Source organism: Balaenoptera musculus, chromosome 14, assembly GCF_009873245.2.
Source record: "Balaenoptera musculus isolate JJ_BM4_2016_0621 chromosome 14, mBalMus1.pri.v3, whole genome shotgun sequence".
In the NCBI taxonomy this organism is placed as follows: domain Eukaryota; kingdom Metazoa; phylum Chordata; class Mammalia; order Artiodactyla; family Balaenopteridae; genus Balaenoptera; species Balaenoptera musculus.
Window position 1 is genome coordinate 82705920 of NC_045798.1, and position 16696 is coordinate 82722615.

Genomic DNA, 16696 nt, shown 5'->3' on the forward strand with positions numbered 1-16696 from the left:
TGGTTTTGGCTCTTTCTGTGGTTTTCTGACAATGACAAGAGCTTCTTTAGTACTAATACCAATCAAAACAAAATACATCCAGTTCACTCCATCCTCTCAAGTGATTGTAGAGGCCAGGAACAGTGTGGTGGAGGAATTGCAAAGAAGTGTGGGCAGAAACTCAGAAAAAGTATTTTCCCCACAAATTCATGGAGAGACAATAGATCTGGCCTGACTGTATAAATGTGAGATCACAGCAAATGAAAAGCTTTGCCAATTAATTTTCACAGACAAGGGAGTGAAGGTGTTACGACTTGTGACTGCAAACATTTACAGCTGTCACAAGCTCAAGAATATAACACAACTGGAGCAAAGAAAATGCAGATTCTTTATTTCCTATCTAATATTCCTCATGAATCCCCTCCCAGTGAGAAGGAGGTAACTTCAACTTGCCATTTGGAATCGTCATTTTCGGATGACTCTTCTTGGTGATGCACCGGCTTCCTCCCCCTTCTTCACAGTTCCATGTAGTTTGGTGTTCGGACATTCAACAGTCTTACGTGGCCTCATGCAGTAAAGGAAGCTCAGTTCCAAGCACCATCTGGTCTGGTCTGCCCGACACTGGCATTTGCTGAAGTGTAACTGTACCCATTTGACCTTTCGGGGAAATATGATGGCACTTTCCACTGGAACCTGATCAAAGACATTCTCTTTCATCTCAGAGCGCTCACAGCCTCTCAACTCCAGTCCCCTCCACAGGACATTTTGGATGTCCTGCATCCAGGCTTAGGCTGTGGGGAGTCAAAAGTGTAGCCTTTGGCTCACTTACCTAGACACTGATTTATTAACGTCCCTGCCTTCTCCAGAATTTCCACTCAGGGAAGAGACATCAGGACATGAAGCTTCACCCACTGCTTTCTCTGCCTCTTTTTCTCTTCTCTTTCCCACCGTCACTCAGGTCTGCAAGGAACAGGGTCATGTTGTAAGTCACATACCGATTTCTCTCTAGCCTTGAGTTATAACAAAACTCTGATTTAGTCATCTAGACATAACTCTGAAAATTCATAAAAACCTGCTAACTAGGGGCTCAAATCTTACTCTGAGTTTCAGAACCAAAGTATTTGCTTCATATTTCTTTTGCTGTAATAATATTCCCCAAGGCAGATTACAGAGAAAGTCTCCACAGTGCTTTTTCAGTAGAGAAGGGGAAAAAAAGTTATCAGACTAGTAATCTTCTCCTGCACTTGCTCTCCAAGTCTTGCCATGTCTAGGGCTGCGTTTGGAGAAGACAAAATGGTACCTTGGGTCTGGTGGGCAGTATTTTTCTTACCTTCTCACTATAAGCTGACTCAGAATGCAAAGTCTATGTGGATCTCAGTAGAAAGAGAACTTGAAGAGAACAATGTCCATAATGAAGCAAAAATGCAAACAGAAATTCCTCTTTCAAAATCTGTTTTCTTCATTCTTGGATCTTTAAACCACCCACATGACTTTTGTGACATCAAGAACATCTATATGGATCCCACTCACTACTCTGTCACTCCCAGAGTCTCGATAGCAGATCTCCACTGGTTCCAGGAGGGCTGGTGAGATTAGAAGCCAAGATATGCCTCCTGCATTAGTCAGGGTTCTTTGGAGCCACAGAGCAACAGAACTTTTAAATAGATAGATAGACAGATGGATAGATAGATAGATGGATAGATAGATAGATGGATGGATGGATGGATGGATAGATAGATAGATAGATAGATAGATAGATAGATAGATAGATAGATAGATAGATAGATAGATAGATAGATAGAGGGGGGTTATTTTAAGGAATTGGCTCACAGGATTATGGAAGGGGGGGGGGAGAAGTCTCACAATGGAGACTTCAGTGGCCAGCTGGAGACCCAGGAGAGCTGGTGGCATAAACTCCAGTCCAAGTGCAGGAGAAGACTGATGTCCCAGCTCAAAAATAGTTTGGCAGACAGCAAATTCTCCCTATCCCACCTTTTGGGCTATTCAGGCCTCCAGTGGATTGGATGAGGTGCGCTCACGTTGGGGAAGGCAATCTGCTTTATTCAGTCCACTGAGTCAAATGTTAATCTCATCCAGAAACACCCTCGCACACACACCCAGAATAATATTTAGCCAAATGTCTAGGCACCTATGGCCTGGTCAAGTTGACACATAAAATTATCCATCGTACTTGCCTTAAAGAGTGGGCTGTTGACTGTAGAGGTGATATCAGGATGTAAGGCAGAGAGTTTGAGTGAGAATTTCCAAGAGCAGCCATGTGGCATTAGAGCTCGATAAATGATAGACCGAATGGATCTGAGATGGGTGTAAAGGAACCTTGATATGAACTATATGTTCATGCTGATCTTCTGCACATCCCTGTCTCATGAACTCCTGGACAGCAAGATGACTTTGATTAACTCCATTCTCTTTTCCCTTACCTGGAAGTTGTTAAGCAGGAAAAGGAAAAGCACCCAAGGCAAGACTAAGGTAACACAACACAGTACATCATGTTTTAAAGACACTGGCTGCCTTTTGAAATACAAGCATAAATAGATGAAGTTTAAAGCTAACTAACCACTTAAATGGATCTGTAAGCTTAGTTATGAACTGCTTCTGTATTTGAAAGGGATCTTAACAATCATTTAGCCAAACCTTCTTACTTTAAAAACAGGAATACTGACACTCAAAAATGGATAAGAAAAGGATTACTAATAAGTTTTTTCACTTATACAACTTGCATTTCACATCTTTTTACATCTTTCAATATCAGTGTTTCTTTTTGTCATTTACATCGTTCCATGACTTGATGTGTGTAGGAATCTAGAGACTTTGACGTAGACTGGAAGTGAAGATGGATCAGAGGTGGAGATTGAAAACTGTTCAAACATTGAAAGGAATGTATTCCCAGGAGTCATCTCCCTTAAGGAATGATGACTTGTATCTCCTTTGTCTCTAGATTTTTGAGGAGCTTCTTGAATTAATGTGATTTTTTTTTCATTTCATTCTTTTTTTTTTTTTTTTTTTTTTTTTGGCTGTGTTGGGTCTTCGTTGCTGCATGCAGGCTTTCTCTAGTTGCGGCGAGCGGGGGCTACACTTCATTGTGGTGCGCGAGCTTCTCATTGTGGTGGCTTCTCTTGTTGCAGGGCATGTGCTCTAGGCACGTGGGCTTCAGTAGTTGTGGCACGCAGGCTCAGTAGCTGTGGCTCATGGGCTCTAGAGCGCAGGCTCAGTAGTTGTGGCACATGGGCTTAGTTGCTCTGTGGCATGTGGGCTCTTCCCAGACAAGGGCTCAAACACGTGTCCCCTGCATTGGCAGGCGTGTTCTACTTTGAAGGTGATTCAAATTGTCTGTTCACCATATGTTCAATTCAGATACTTTTAAAGAATACAATTTAAAGTTTAAGTGAAGTTTAAAAATTAAGGTTTAAAATTTACTAACCTGGAATGATGACATTTGAAATTATAAAAAAAAAAAACTAAGTAATTGCATTTGAAATTCTTTATTTTTTTAAATTTAAGTATATTCATTTTATACCATGGCATTAATTTTAATTTCTGTTTCTAAACAAATGAAAAAGCTGTAGTTTACACATATGCCCACATCCTTTTTAATACCAATTAGTATTCTCCCTGATTGGTATTACAAAGGATGTAATATTCTACCTTAGAATGATATGTTTTGTACCATTTTACCGGGTGGTTTGTTTTGATAATGGCAGTAAAAGAGTAAAAGTTATACTCTATCAGTGATCTGTCAACCTAAAACCTCTAGAGAAAATTTTAATACAATAAGGATAACTAGTTCAGTTCTTCAAAATGTGTAATTATGTTATGTATTTCATATAGCCATCTACTCATTTACTGAGTTTTTAAATGAAAAAGTAAATACATAGAAAGATGGCTAGATACATAGGTAATGAGAGCAAATGCAATTCATGAGTTAATGTTTATTATTTAATTATTTTTTAAATATGATTTTTTAAATATAGTCTAGAAGCTTAATACAGGGCCTGATGCATTATTGGCTGATGTCCAAAAAAATGAATGAATGAATAAATATAACCAAAGAAGAAAAGGCAATATAACCAACATAAAATCAAGTATAGTCTTAATTTTTTTCTATTTTGGCTATAATTTAAACACTTTCCTCTGTGGTCACTTGAGACAACAAAAGTATCTTTCAAATAATTTAAAAATTACCTTAATTAACTATATTTAGAGCAAAAAGAGAACAAAATGTAATTTTAAACCCTGATTACATGCTCTTTTGCTCTAAGGGAATATAATTATCTCATTTTTAGGTTCCCCTCAAAATGGTAAGAGAAGGAAAACTCTTCTTTTGCAATTCAGTGTCTAAATATTAGTAACTTGCATGATAAGCTAAAAACTCTTCCAACCGTAACTTGGCAAATTCACTTTAAAAAGGAAATATAATTTCTAAATGACAGAATTTAAACTTTTGCTTGACTTGTTTTGTCTTTAGCTCTTCCTACAAAAATAGGTTTGGGTTGTTTCATATGATATACACACAGCCTCCCTCAAACAATATTAAGCAGACCAAGTGTGTATCAGCTGGGAACATAAGAACGTATCAGCTCTGTTTTCCTTTGGATTGTTTGGTCTACTCCTTTCAGAAGAATATGTTAACACTATCGGATCATTCTTCAAAGAAAATTTCTTTCTTTGATATTTTATTTTGCTTTTTTTTTTTTTTTTCCTATCCAGAACTACAATTTCAGTACCCGTCAGGAAGCCATCATAATGATAATTTTCAAGTCATTTCGGTCAACAAACATTTTTGGAGTACATCAGGTGCTTTTTGTGGTAGACACTTGGGGGTTACAGATGTTAAAACTCCTAATCCTCAAGGAGTATGCAATATTTTTACAATAAAGCCACCGGATGCATGTAAAATTAGCTGTAAAACTTTTAATATGCTTTTTATCCCACTAAACCTTCATAAACACAATGTAAGAGTATAATGAGAATGATATTGTTAATAATTTATGATCATGCTTTGAGGTAATTAAATAGCACCTAAAGTCCTATGGGTTATTTACATCTTCACCTGGTGGATTTTTCAATTCTCAATTTTTGAGGCAGGAAGGAAGGTAAGGAGAAGAACATCTTATATGTATATTTTCTCAAGGATTTAGTAAAACCAGAACTTCAGACTGCTTCAGGGAGACTCAACTGGCTTTTTCATTGAGGTGAAAAACCAAAAGAGAACATTTGGCAGTAAGAAAAAGTGAATAGAATAGAATAATACGAAAATTTGGAAAATATGTGTAAAGATGGAGATATTTTAATTAATGTGATTATAATTTGTACTCATCACTGAGTACACAGGTGGAGGAACTGTAGAGTTTTGGAAGAAATTTGTACATTAGAGATCATTTATATCAATTCTTTCATTGAAACTCAATTTCATAAAGGATCAAAATGGCATTTCAAGCTAATTTGCAGCAGAGCCTGGACTAAAATCAAGATCTCCCTGTAGGATCGAGTCTCTCAACTTGTTTGAGGGACAGCATTGTAGCCCTAAGGTACCAACAGTGAGATAAACAATAACAGCCACCATATGCATTAAATGTTTAAGAACATACAGTAGTCCAGTGAGGAGGCAGAGAGGATGGCAGATGTTCTGCTAAATCTTCCTCCTTATAAAGGACTTGACTTGAAGTTGGCAGTCCAGGGCATGTTTGAGTCCAATTCAACAGTTTTGATTGATTTACCTTAATGTGCATTTTAAGGGTGCACATATGCCATTGAGGTATGTGTCTTGGGAACCTGATTTGACAGAAAAGGAACAGCAGCAAAGAAGGAGAGAGCTTTCAAAATATTTTATCCCGAGCCCTGTCCCTAGCTTTGTTTCTCTATTACAAAAATTTTCGTAATGAAAGAATTATATGTGCTTTTCTGCTTCTTATCTTGAATGAATGCAACTGGGCTTAGTGATAATGAGCTTACCCTCCAAAATCACATGGCTAGGTTCAGATCACAGCTCAACCACATCAATTTTAATGACCTTGGGCAAATTTATTAGCCTCCTTAGCATGGAGTTTTCTGTAAAACGGAAGCAGTGAGAGCTTTGTAGGGTGTTGTGAAGCTCAGTGAGGTAATGCACACACGGCATTTATCACCATGCCTGGCACTAGTAGGTGCTCCCCAAAAGCTAGCTGTTATCATTCTCCTCATTGCTGTGGGTATTGTTTCAATGCTTTACAAACCAGAACTCTCCATAATCCTGGTCCCTTGAAAATCAGATCAGATGCCTGTGCTACACTGGTAAGAGATTAAATGTATATATAAATATATATACTGTGTGTGTGTGTGTGTGTTTAAACTGGAAGGGAAGGCCTTAAGTCATCAGTACAGTATTGTATAAGTTTAGCAGCAAAAGTGTACAGTCGGCACTCAGTATCCGTGGGTTCCACATCCACAGATTTAACCAACTGAGCGTTGACCTGCAGATGCAGGACCGCTGATACTGAGGGCCAAGTGTACTACATCACTTTATACAAGGGGCTTGAGCATCCTCGGATTCTGCTCTCCACCCCTGGAGCCAATCCCCCGCGAATACCGAGGGCAGCCTGTTATTTGCTAAGGGACAGAGACTGAGCCGGGCACATCATAAACACTACATCTTCACCAAAACCCTGTGAGGGTCCTCAGACCTTTACTTTAAATTTTAATGTGGTTTAATTTTAGTTAATTAAATTCAACTAATAAATCGATAGCATTCCTTTATTTAATTTGATGGTTTACATAAAGAAGAATCAGTGAAAAGTGTCCCTCCCATACTCATAGACCACCTGTCACGTTCAGTTCACCCCCAACAAATAACACGGTTACTAGTTTCTTGTGCATTCCTCCAGAGTTTAATGTACATATAAGCAAAGATGTATATAAATTCTTCCCCACATGCTTTTTTTACAAAACTGTTAGCACACTATATACATTATATTCTCCTTGTTTTTTACTAGCTTAGCAATATGTTTTAGATATCTAACTATTTGGGTAGTAGTAGTAGTAATAATAATAGAAGTACTATTTCATATTAATAAGTTACAAACACTGTTTTAATATTTACATATATTAATCCATTTAATGATCAAACAACCCAATGAAAAAAGTATTGATTTTATGCCTAACTTACAGGTATCAGAAGTTATCAGTGTTGTGAGTTTCAAATATTTTTCCTAGTTTTGAATTTGCCATTTGCTATCTTATGATTTCTTACTTATTTTTTTAATTGTTCACAGGCAGATTTATCAATTTTTTTGTCACTTTTTGCCTTGGATTGTAGCTTGAAACCCCCTACATTTTCTGAGTTTATATAGGAATTCTTTCCTACTTTCTTCTGGTACTTGTTTGGTTTTGTTTTTGCTTTCTCTGGAATTTATATCAGTGGAGGTGGAAACATGGATCCAAATATTTTTCCAGATGGCTGTTGTCCAAACACAGCTTATTGACTAGTCCAGTTTTCCCTCACAGATATGAGACAACACTTTCACCACATACTGAACTCCCATATGAACTGGGTCCGCTTCTGGACTTTCTGTACTGTTGCTTTCATCTGTTTGTCCATTTTGCTTGTAATTTTTTACTACGGATCAACGTCTGACTCACTAGAGCTTTAGACAGAAACTTCAGCCTTTTCAAAGCTGCTAAAAAGAAAAAGTAAAATGCTAGCATTGTTAAGTGACAATAAAGATTAAACTGTTATCAGGAAAGAATTGTTAATTGGGTTTAACTGCTCTGCAGAAGAGCTGTGCTTTTAAGAATTTCATTACTTTCTATAATTAAACATGAAATTTTAAATAATGAAGAGAAACACCACTGGGCTTTCAGGAAAGTGCTCCTGCCTTACACCATTGCTGAGAGTTTAAAATTTCTATGTGCATGGAGGATAAATATTTGGTCACTAAATATACATACAAAACTGCAAAACTCACTGCAGGAGTGAAATTATACGCTGTGACGATGGACAAAATTGCCAGAGGTTTACAAATTCATCTGTAGCGAAATTGTGGCTAAAGACCCACAGAGAATTATTTTAAAGTATCCATTTTCACCTCTTAAACTGTTTCCTTAACTTCTCACTTGGTAAATTTCTTTTGCTTGCCATTTGGAAGAAAGGCTGGAATTCTGATGCCACTCCTTCATAAAGAGCTAAGTTTGAGACGTAAGGACAAGAAAAGGAGGGCAGTGGTCTAGCGATTACATGGTAGGGGCTTTATCTCAAGTGAAATTGCCTCCGTGGCACCATCTTTTAGGATTATTTCTCCCCTTGAAGGGAACTTTGAGACCCATACATAATGGGTGTGCCTCATTGGAGTTTAGTTTCCTCTGAATACAGACATTCACAGGGAACTCCAGTTATTTCTTATTTATTAGAACACAGTAGAGACGAGACTGGCAGTACTGTTATTTCAAGGGATTCTGGAAGGGAATGGTGAGGTGGGATAAAGAAAGAGAGCATGCCCTCTTAAATCCCTAGAGGAATGGAATTTGAGAAAGAGCCATTTAAGGAAAAGACTAGGATTTTTAATATTCTTATTACATCAAAATATATTAACAACCTACCACCTGCTGGCTGTTTTGGGTGGAGGAGACTCCCAAGGCTATCCTCAGGCTCAACGATTCCCTAGAAAGACTCGCAAGGTTCAGAAGAAAACTATTATGCACACAGTTCTGGTTTACTAGAGTGAAAGGTGCATGTTACAATCAGCAAAGAGAAAAGACACAAGGATGCAGACAAGGAGGGACCAGGCACGAGCCTCCAGATCCCCCTCCCGTGCAGCCACACGGGGACAGCAATGATACATGACAGCAGGCGTGAGGTGTTGTTAACGAGGGAAGCCCCCCACCAGCCTCGGTGTCTGAGGTTTTGGTTGAGGGTCAGTTAGATGGGCATGCAGTGTCCTCAGGGTCCAGGAACAACCTCAGCCACTCAGACCCTCGCCACCACCAGAGCAAAACAGGCATTCATGGTGAACCACCTTGTCAGGATAAACTTATCTGGTCAGGCCGATACAGCATGGCTCAAGGCCTCAGGCACAAGAAACACTCTTATCAGACTGAATATAACAAAGCCTCCAAGGTTGCATTCCAGAAAGCCTCCAAGGGACCGTCCCCAAAACAGACTTTTCTTCGGGATGTGCAGAGTTTGAGCAGCCCAGGCCTGCTGAATTAATCCTTTCCTGCCCACTGTCACATACATTACTTCATTTGATTAAAAGAAAAATAAAAACAATCCTGTGACAAAGTCTTGTCACCCCCATTTTGTACGTGAGGAGTAAATAGGTGAAATAACTTTCCATGGCCTTGCTCTTGGCCCTGTACTTCTTCCCGCTAGCATTTACCACAGTGAGTGAGTCATTTTCGGAACAATGCTTATCTTCCCCACCATGTAAACAGCCTCACAGGCAATGAGCCATGTATACTGTTCCCTCCTTTCCATCCCCAGGCTCAAGACAGTGCCGGGCTTATGGTACTAAACAAGTATGTGATAAATGAATATGACAGGCCATAACATGATTGTTGAAATTTGTACCCTTAGTCTTTTGACTGTACTATTATAGTCTATGCTGTTATAATGTCCCTTAGATCACAATGTCAGAAAAGAAAAAAAAAAAACCTGGAAATAAGTGTGCCAGTCCTACTTACTTCTTAGAATTTTTATGAAGCCCCAGATTATTCCTTAAAGCTGAGAGGGACATTAGAGATTCTACTCTTTAATATTTTATTTTAGATAAGAAGAAGTATTAATTTTATGCAAATACCTTGTTAAATATAAAGAGAGATATCATTTGTAATTGTCCATACATTTCAATAAAATTCTAGTTTGGAGTCAGGACAAACATACGTTGTCCATATTTTCACTTATTCTTCAAGTCAATGCAGTTGAGGAATGTGCATGTTAGAGGTGAGGGGTTAGGATATTCAAATGTAACTAGCACCTCTATCTTAGCTCTTTCCAAATTAAGGAAAGGATTCTTCTAGAGGATTTTTTGTCCTTTTTGTCATATTTCTTCCTTTCTAACTTTCAGTTTGTTATGTCAAAGTCTTAAGCTGCACAAATATGGCTTCTAATTTGTCCTCCTATGGGTCCCAAGCATCATCTCCCACTCCCACTTCTCAAACTACAATGTGCGTACAAATCGTATTGTCAAGTGCAGGTTCTGCTTCAGCACTCTGGACAGCTCCCAGCGAGGCAGGAGCTGCTGGTCTGGGGACCACATTGAGGAGCGAGGCAATAGCTATCAAAATGATTTCATCCCTCCTCTTATCGTCCTCTCTAGTACTGGCTTGCTACCACAAAACTGTTTAGACGTATAAGAAAAAGATCTTGATATCTGTTCCTTACCACTCCCGAGAGAACATGTTTTAAACAATAACTGGGAAAAACCTAAACTGTTTCTTCCAACGCTGCTGACAAAAGTCATAAATCTGAGCCAATTATACTGAAGAAGTTTGATTTCAGCTTGGCTTTAGGTACCTATGTTTAAAAAAGAGCCCCTTCTACCTGAAAGGTCTTTGCTTTTTATGCTGGCATGTTCTAATTCCTGGTTTCTTGATCGATGGATGAAGTTTACAGTAGTTTTTATTTCAGAGGCTGGAAAGAAAACCCTTCTGTAAGCTTTGAGACTCCCTCACTGGGCAGAGTTAAGTCCCAGGAAGTGCTAAGTGTTAGACCTTTGCAACTCAGTGACTGAGTATGGAATCACAATTTGTGTCTTTGTTATCTCATTTCCGAAGGCTAATAAGCAGTGTGTTTCCGATAACAATGAACAAAACTCAACCTCAAACAAGATGGGCTCACCAGTCATCAATGGTTTGTCTGCTCCCGCTGTGGGAGTTCTTTACGCCTCTGAATCAACAAAGAAAGCTCATTTGTTTCACTTTGTGAAAACTCTTCGTTTTTCCCTCAGACTTTCCATTTCACGCTTTGTGAATTTTATTAAGATCTCTTTCACAGAAGCTAAGTGCTGGCTCTATGGAGCCCTGAGGGATGGCAGTCTCAGCCTCTATAATTTCTGAAGCCTCTTGAGACACTTCTTTTCTACTAAAACTCCTTGGAGAATCATAAGGTAGAATCTAAAATCTTTTTGGTGCTGGAAGACAGAGGTTGGCCTCCTGAGCATTTTGTGCAAATCTGTTGGTGTTATAGCCTGAAAACAACAACACAGCAGTCCAGTTAAGGTCCATTTTCTGACTGGGAACATCATATTGATATTCAGTGGGTCTTTCTGAAGGCCTCCAATTATTTTTAAAAGGTGGTTTAAAATATTAATTTAAAATATTTTTTATTTTAGAATGTCTTTATTAATAAAGCTTATCCATAATCCTGTTGCCTGAGAAATTGTCAGTGGCTTTAGTCCAATAAAAAACTATGTTTTAAAAGGTAATTATAGTTAAATAATTGAAAAGGAATTTGTATTCTGATTTTCTTTTCCTCTTGAATTTACATTATAGGAAATTTAGGGAGTGCCCTGGTGGCCTAGTGGTTAGAATTCCAGGCTTTCACTGCCGTGGTCCAGGTTCAATCTCTGGTCAGGGAACTGAGATCCTGCAAGCCCTGTGGCATGGCCAAAAAAATATTTTAATGTTATTATATGCTCTCAGAAATGACATAGTAATAGTTGTATAATAGTCCATCAGATAAAAATATTATATTTAAGCCAACCATTTCTCTATGGTGGATACTGAGATTAGTGCCATACTTTCTCTATGATGAAAATAATGATAACTAACATTTTTGAGCACTTAATATCTGCTAAGTAACACTATAAATATTGTATCAAGTCTCTTCACTGTTGTAAGGATCTGATGAGATGGGTATTGTTATTTTTCCTGTTAGAGGTGTGCGAAGGAGGTACAGGCAAGTTAGTCAGCTTGCTTAAGGTCACACTGCTGGTAAGTGGCAGGGCCAAGTTCAGACAAATATTCTCACATCCAAACAGAGTCTCCTCTTTGCCATGTTATTTCTTAGGCTATACTGAGATTTACGTAAGGATTCCTCAGTTTAAGTAAAAGCTTCAAACTATGTATGCAAATCCTTAAACTAAAAAAATCTTGTCCTTGGTTCCTACTACATGAGTATAAACTTGCATATTTTTTCTTAAGTTCTTAACATTTCAAGAGCTATCAAGCCATAGGAGGCAGTGCTATGATATCAGAGTGAAGGTTCTTAAAGAAAACAACTATTTGCTTTTATTCTTTAAATATTGGTAAGACACACGCTGTAATAACTGAAATCACTTTTGTGTGTTCCTTTACACTGTTGTGAACACTTCATCTTTAAAAATCAAATGTGCATGGATTTTCACCCTTAGTTTCATTCTCATGCACCATTTAAAGATGCGTTGGTTGGTTGGTTCGTTGGTTGGTTTGGTCAAGGGTGAATCTGCTTCACTCACTCCTGTGAAAATCAAGGTGGAGGGGATGACAGGGCGAGGGCATCTTTTACATGGAGAACTGTTACGCACTTGAACACATGAAGACCCATCTCTTTCCCTATCTCTATTCTCACAGAATGTGTGACACAGGAGAAGGACTATTCACTTTTCAAACAAGGGAAGGAGAAATGATCTATCAGAAGGTCCATTCTGCGACACTGGCCATAGCTGAGCAACATGAAAGATTAATGCTAGAAATGGAGCAGAAAGCCCGGGTAAGGCTCCTTCCTTGGTAACCTAACAGCTTGGAAATGAATGTCACTGACGTCTGATGCACATCGCGTATATGTGGGTCCTTTCATGACAGCGCCCCAGCGTCCAACCCCATCCCGGCCCCGAGAGCTTGTCCCAGTTACTGAGCCTCATGTTTCTAATATCCTCTCCAGCATATGACAAAAGAAGCCATTTGTGGCCGCTACAGGGAGCCATGCACTTCGTGTATGTACCTATGACCTGTTACCGCAGTTACCCAGAGAGGAGTGGAGTGCACAGAGAGTGAAACAAGAAGCAGTGCTCTCTGCATCTCTCCACATGTAGTTGGACCATCAGAGATGCAAATGGGGACCCAAAATAATGAGGAAAATAGGTTTCTACCAGAAAGGATTACACTTTTCTTTTTGTCTTTGTATGTATCCTAGATTCTCTGAAACTTTCATCTCTTTCTGTCCGTGTTTCAGAGCCGATACTAAAATGTTTGCAAAAGGAGCTTACACTGTTTACCAGCTATCTGTTATCCTGTCCTGGAACTATGCTATAGTTTCAGGGTCAAGCTAAGAAATAATTTAATAAAGAATCTGAAATAGCAAATTTTACAAGTAGCTACAAAAAATTATAAGCTTTACTACTAACTCCTTTGAAAAGCAAACAATGGAATTATTATCGGCTATAATTTTAAGAGGTCAATATTCTCTTTCTTCAGAATTTATAGGGATGCATTAGATTCCATCTATGAGAGGACAAGTGGAGCTTTGGGAAATAGGTGGGTCACTACCCAGAAAAACTTTCATAATTCTATTCCATTTTAAGACTATGGGGCTTTATATCTAGTATTATTTTAGTTTTGACTTTTAAAATTCTCAAATACATAATATTTTGAAGTATAAAATTATCTTTTAAATGTTAGAAGACAAAATAGTCTACCAAATTATTTTACATTATTTTTAATACATTTCAAATTTTGTCAATACTACGTACACATTTTTCTCTATCTAGGGTATGGTTTAAAGAGCCTTCCTAATACTTAAGGGCAGCAAGTGCAAATCAGGCTTACATTTGGCCTTCAATGGGGGTGAAAGAGTAACTTGAACATTAATAGGATTATTAACATGAGGCTATGGGATTAATTGATGAAGCATCAATAGGAGGTTGGTATGATTTAGTCTTCTAGAAAGATTTGGGTTAAATTTAAATTATTGTAACAATTATCTAATTAACATGACATTTTTCTAGTGGCTTAAATCAGGTGAAAAAAATGTAACTACCAAACTTCAAATTATTTCAGAATCTTGAACATTCATTATCAACCCATATTTACAATCTGCTGATGTTAATTTTCAGCCAAAAGGAACAACTGTGATGTCACTTGCTATTAGTCAACAGCTGTAGTCTTTACTTCTAGTTGTTCTGAATGGGCAAAATGCTCATAAGTGAGTCATTTAAATTGTATTTCATAAAGGAAATTCCAAGAGATCTTTCATGCAACTGTAATTGTCTGCCGTAAGGAGAGCACTCAGTGTACTGGGTTCCCATCCCTGTTTTACCACTCACTGTCTGTATAATCTTGAGCAAGTTATTTAACTTCTAAATGTCTCATTTTCCTGTATCTGTAAAATGGGGATACAATAGTTCTACTTATTTGGCTGTAATGAGGTATCTGTGCATTAACATATATGAAGTGCTAAGAACAGACCTGGCACTCAGAAAGTACTATGAAAGGTTCATTATTATGATGGTGATGTTGAATAATTATAAGACTTGCAATGTTTGTGAAGACACTAAATTTTTATTCCCAACTATAGCTACATAATGTCTTCCAATCCTTTACAAGTATGTCTAACAATCTTGTGCCAAAACATTTGCAAAACAAAATTTAATTTACATTTGCTTTGATGCAGTTGTATGTTTATCTTATCCTGTGCCACTGAGAAGCAAGTCTAGGGGAGTGGAGTGAAGCAATTGCTGTGAAGGAGTTAGAGATGGTAGGTCCACCTACTAAGATCTCAGGCAGTGGAAACCAGGATTTGGGTACACGGTGGAGCTGGGTGCTCGGAGATGGAAGGGAAAGGGGGAAGGTGTTTAAATAGCAGGCTCAGTATGGCTTAACAAAGAAACCAAATGTTTCTGAAAATCACAAAATCAGAGACTCCATCAACTTGGTGCATACATATAAATGGAGTCTTTGGTTTAATTTCAACAGTGATTGCAAAGCTATGCTTTTCTCTGAAGGATAATATTGATACTAATTAAATTACTCCATAGGTAGTCCATTCTTTAGAATAAGTTGAACTAATGATGCTTTTCCAAGGGCATGCTACCACAACTTGAGAACTGCCCCAATTCCCCAAATTCTAGGGCTGTAAGCAAAGATTTCCAGGTCTCCCAGATACCTTTTCTTTTTCTTTTAAGAGACCTCCTCTACATGCACAAATCTCTTTTTAAAAAAGAAATTCCAACAAGTATGGAATAGAATTTAAAAACCCTCTATCTAACTCTTAATTGATTTATACAAAATAAAACAAAGGTTTGTGCCATAAACTAGGCAATAGTGTAACTTGCGAGTTGGAAAAGTACCGGAAAACCTAAGATATAAAAATGTTGCATTTTGTTTGTTATGTATTCACTACAAAATAAGAAGATAACACTGCTCATTGGCTTTCCAGTTTTAAAACCAAGACATGGAAGATAAATATTGATCAGATAGAAAATGTTTATACATTTTTAATGTTATTAAAAAGATTTTACAAGATTACCAAGAAGCTATACAAGCAATGAATTCCCCAAACATCGTTGTTTAGGCAACTGAATTATTTACTTTCATCCTTTAAAAAAGAGATGATTTCAGAGTGTTACTGGCTTTTTAGATAAACTTGAATGAGAAATAATGTCTCAACAACCGTTTCTTAACTATAAGAGAAAGAATTCAATATATCTTTTAACATATGCATGTAAAACTTTGTTTTGCCCCATTTATCACCATCCTTCCTAGGGAACACATGAATAAACATATTTTGATATATCTCTATAATCTGAGTTAGGCAATGTTTCTATTCTTGCTTGAAGAATCTGATATCTAGAAAAGCATTGTGCATAAAACAGTTCATTTGCACTGTGGAGAACTGCATAAAAAGAATCACTAAATCGGTAAGGCGGGCTTCCCTGGTGGCGCAGTGGTTGAGAATCTGCCTGCCGGTGCAGGGAACACGGGTTCGAGCCCTGGTCTGGGAAGATCCCACATCCCGCGGAGCAACTAGGCCCGTGAACCACAACTACTGAGCCTGCGCGTCTGGAGCCTGTGCTCCGCAACAAGAGAGGCCGCGATAGCGAGAGGCCCGCGCACCGCGATGAAGAGTGGCCCCCGCTTGCCGCAACTGGAGAAAACCCTCGCACAGAAACGAAGACCCAACACAGCCCAAAAAATTTTTTTAATTAATTAATTAATTTTAAAAAAATCGTTAAGGCTGTTAGAGGTGTGTACTTACATTTCCTTCACTAAGAAAGATAATGAAAGAATGAATGAATATTAACTGACTCTGTTAAGAAGTTTTAAAGGAGAAGTTGGCCATTTATTAACTCCATTCACAGGTTTGTAAATAATGCATTTATTACTCCGTGCTCAAAACGCTGCGGGGTGGTAGGGAAAACAAGAAAAGGACGACAATGTTCCTTCTCTCAAGTGGCCCAGAATTTTGTGGGATCAAAATTTTGTAATTTTGAGTAAGCTTATCTTTTTCCTTTTACTCCTTGAAGTCTCAAGTTTTCCATGCTTTATTAATGTAGCTAATTAAATCAGATGGTTAAGAAATGCCATTACAAAATTTTGATTCAACTATACCAAAAACACCAGTTGGTCGTGTTTATGTTGTCATGACAGTAGAGCCTGATTGATTTCTCGGATAATCAACTTATTGGAAGGTCCTCAGTCAAAGCTCCATGGAGAATGATTTCTTCAGTACAAGAAGACACTCTTCCTTTTTCCATTCAGATGTAAAGCTTCAGCTTCTCACTCTTAAGTCCAGATAAGAAAGGGAAAA

At 38.0% G+C, this 16696-nt stretch overlaps 1 protein-coding gene across 1 annotated transcript in view; it reads left to right on the forward strand.

The window, feature by feature from the left end:
• The window catches only part of DOK6 (docking protein 6), a 408332-nt gene that overhangs the window by 308408 nt on the left and 83228 nt on the right, over positions 1-16696 (forward strand). The window contains exon 6 of the mRNA XM_036824038.1: positions 12523-12661. Coding sequence (XP_036679933.1) covers positions 12523-12661 — 139 coding nt within the window. The remainder of the gene's footprint in view (positions 1-12522; positions 12662-16696) is intronic.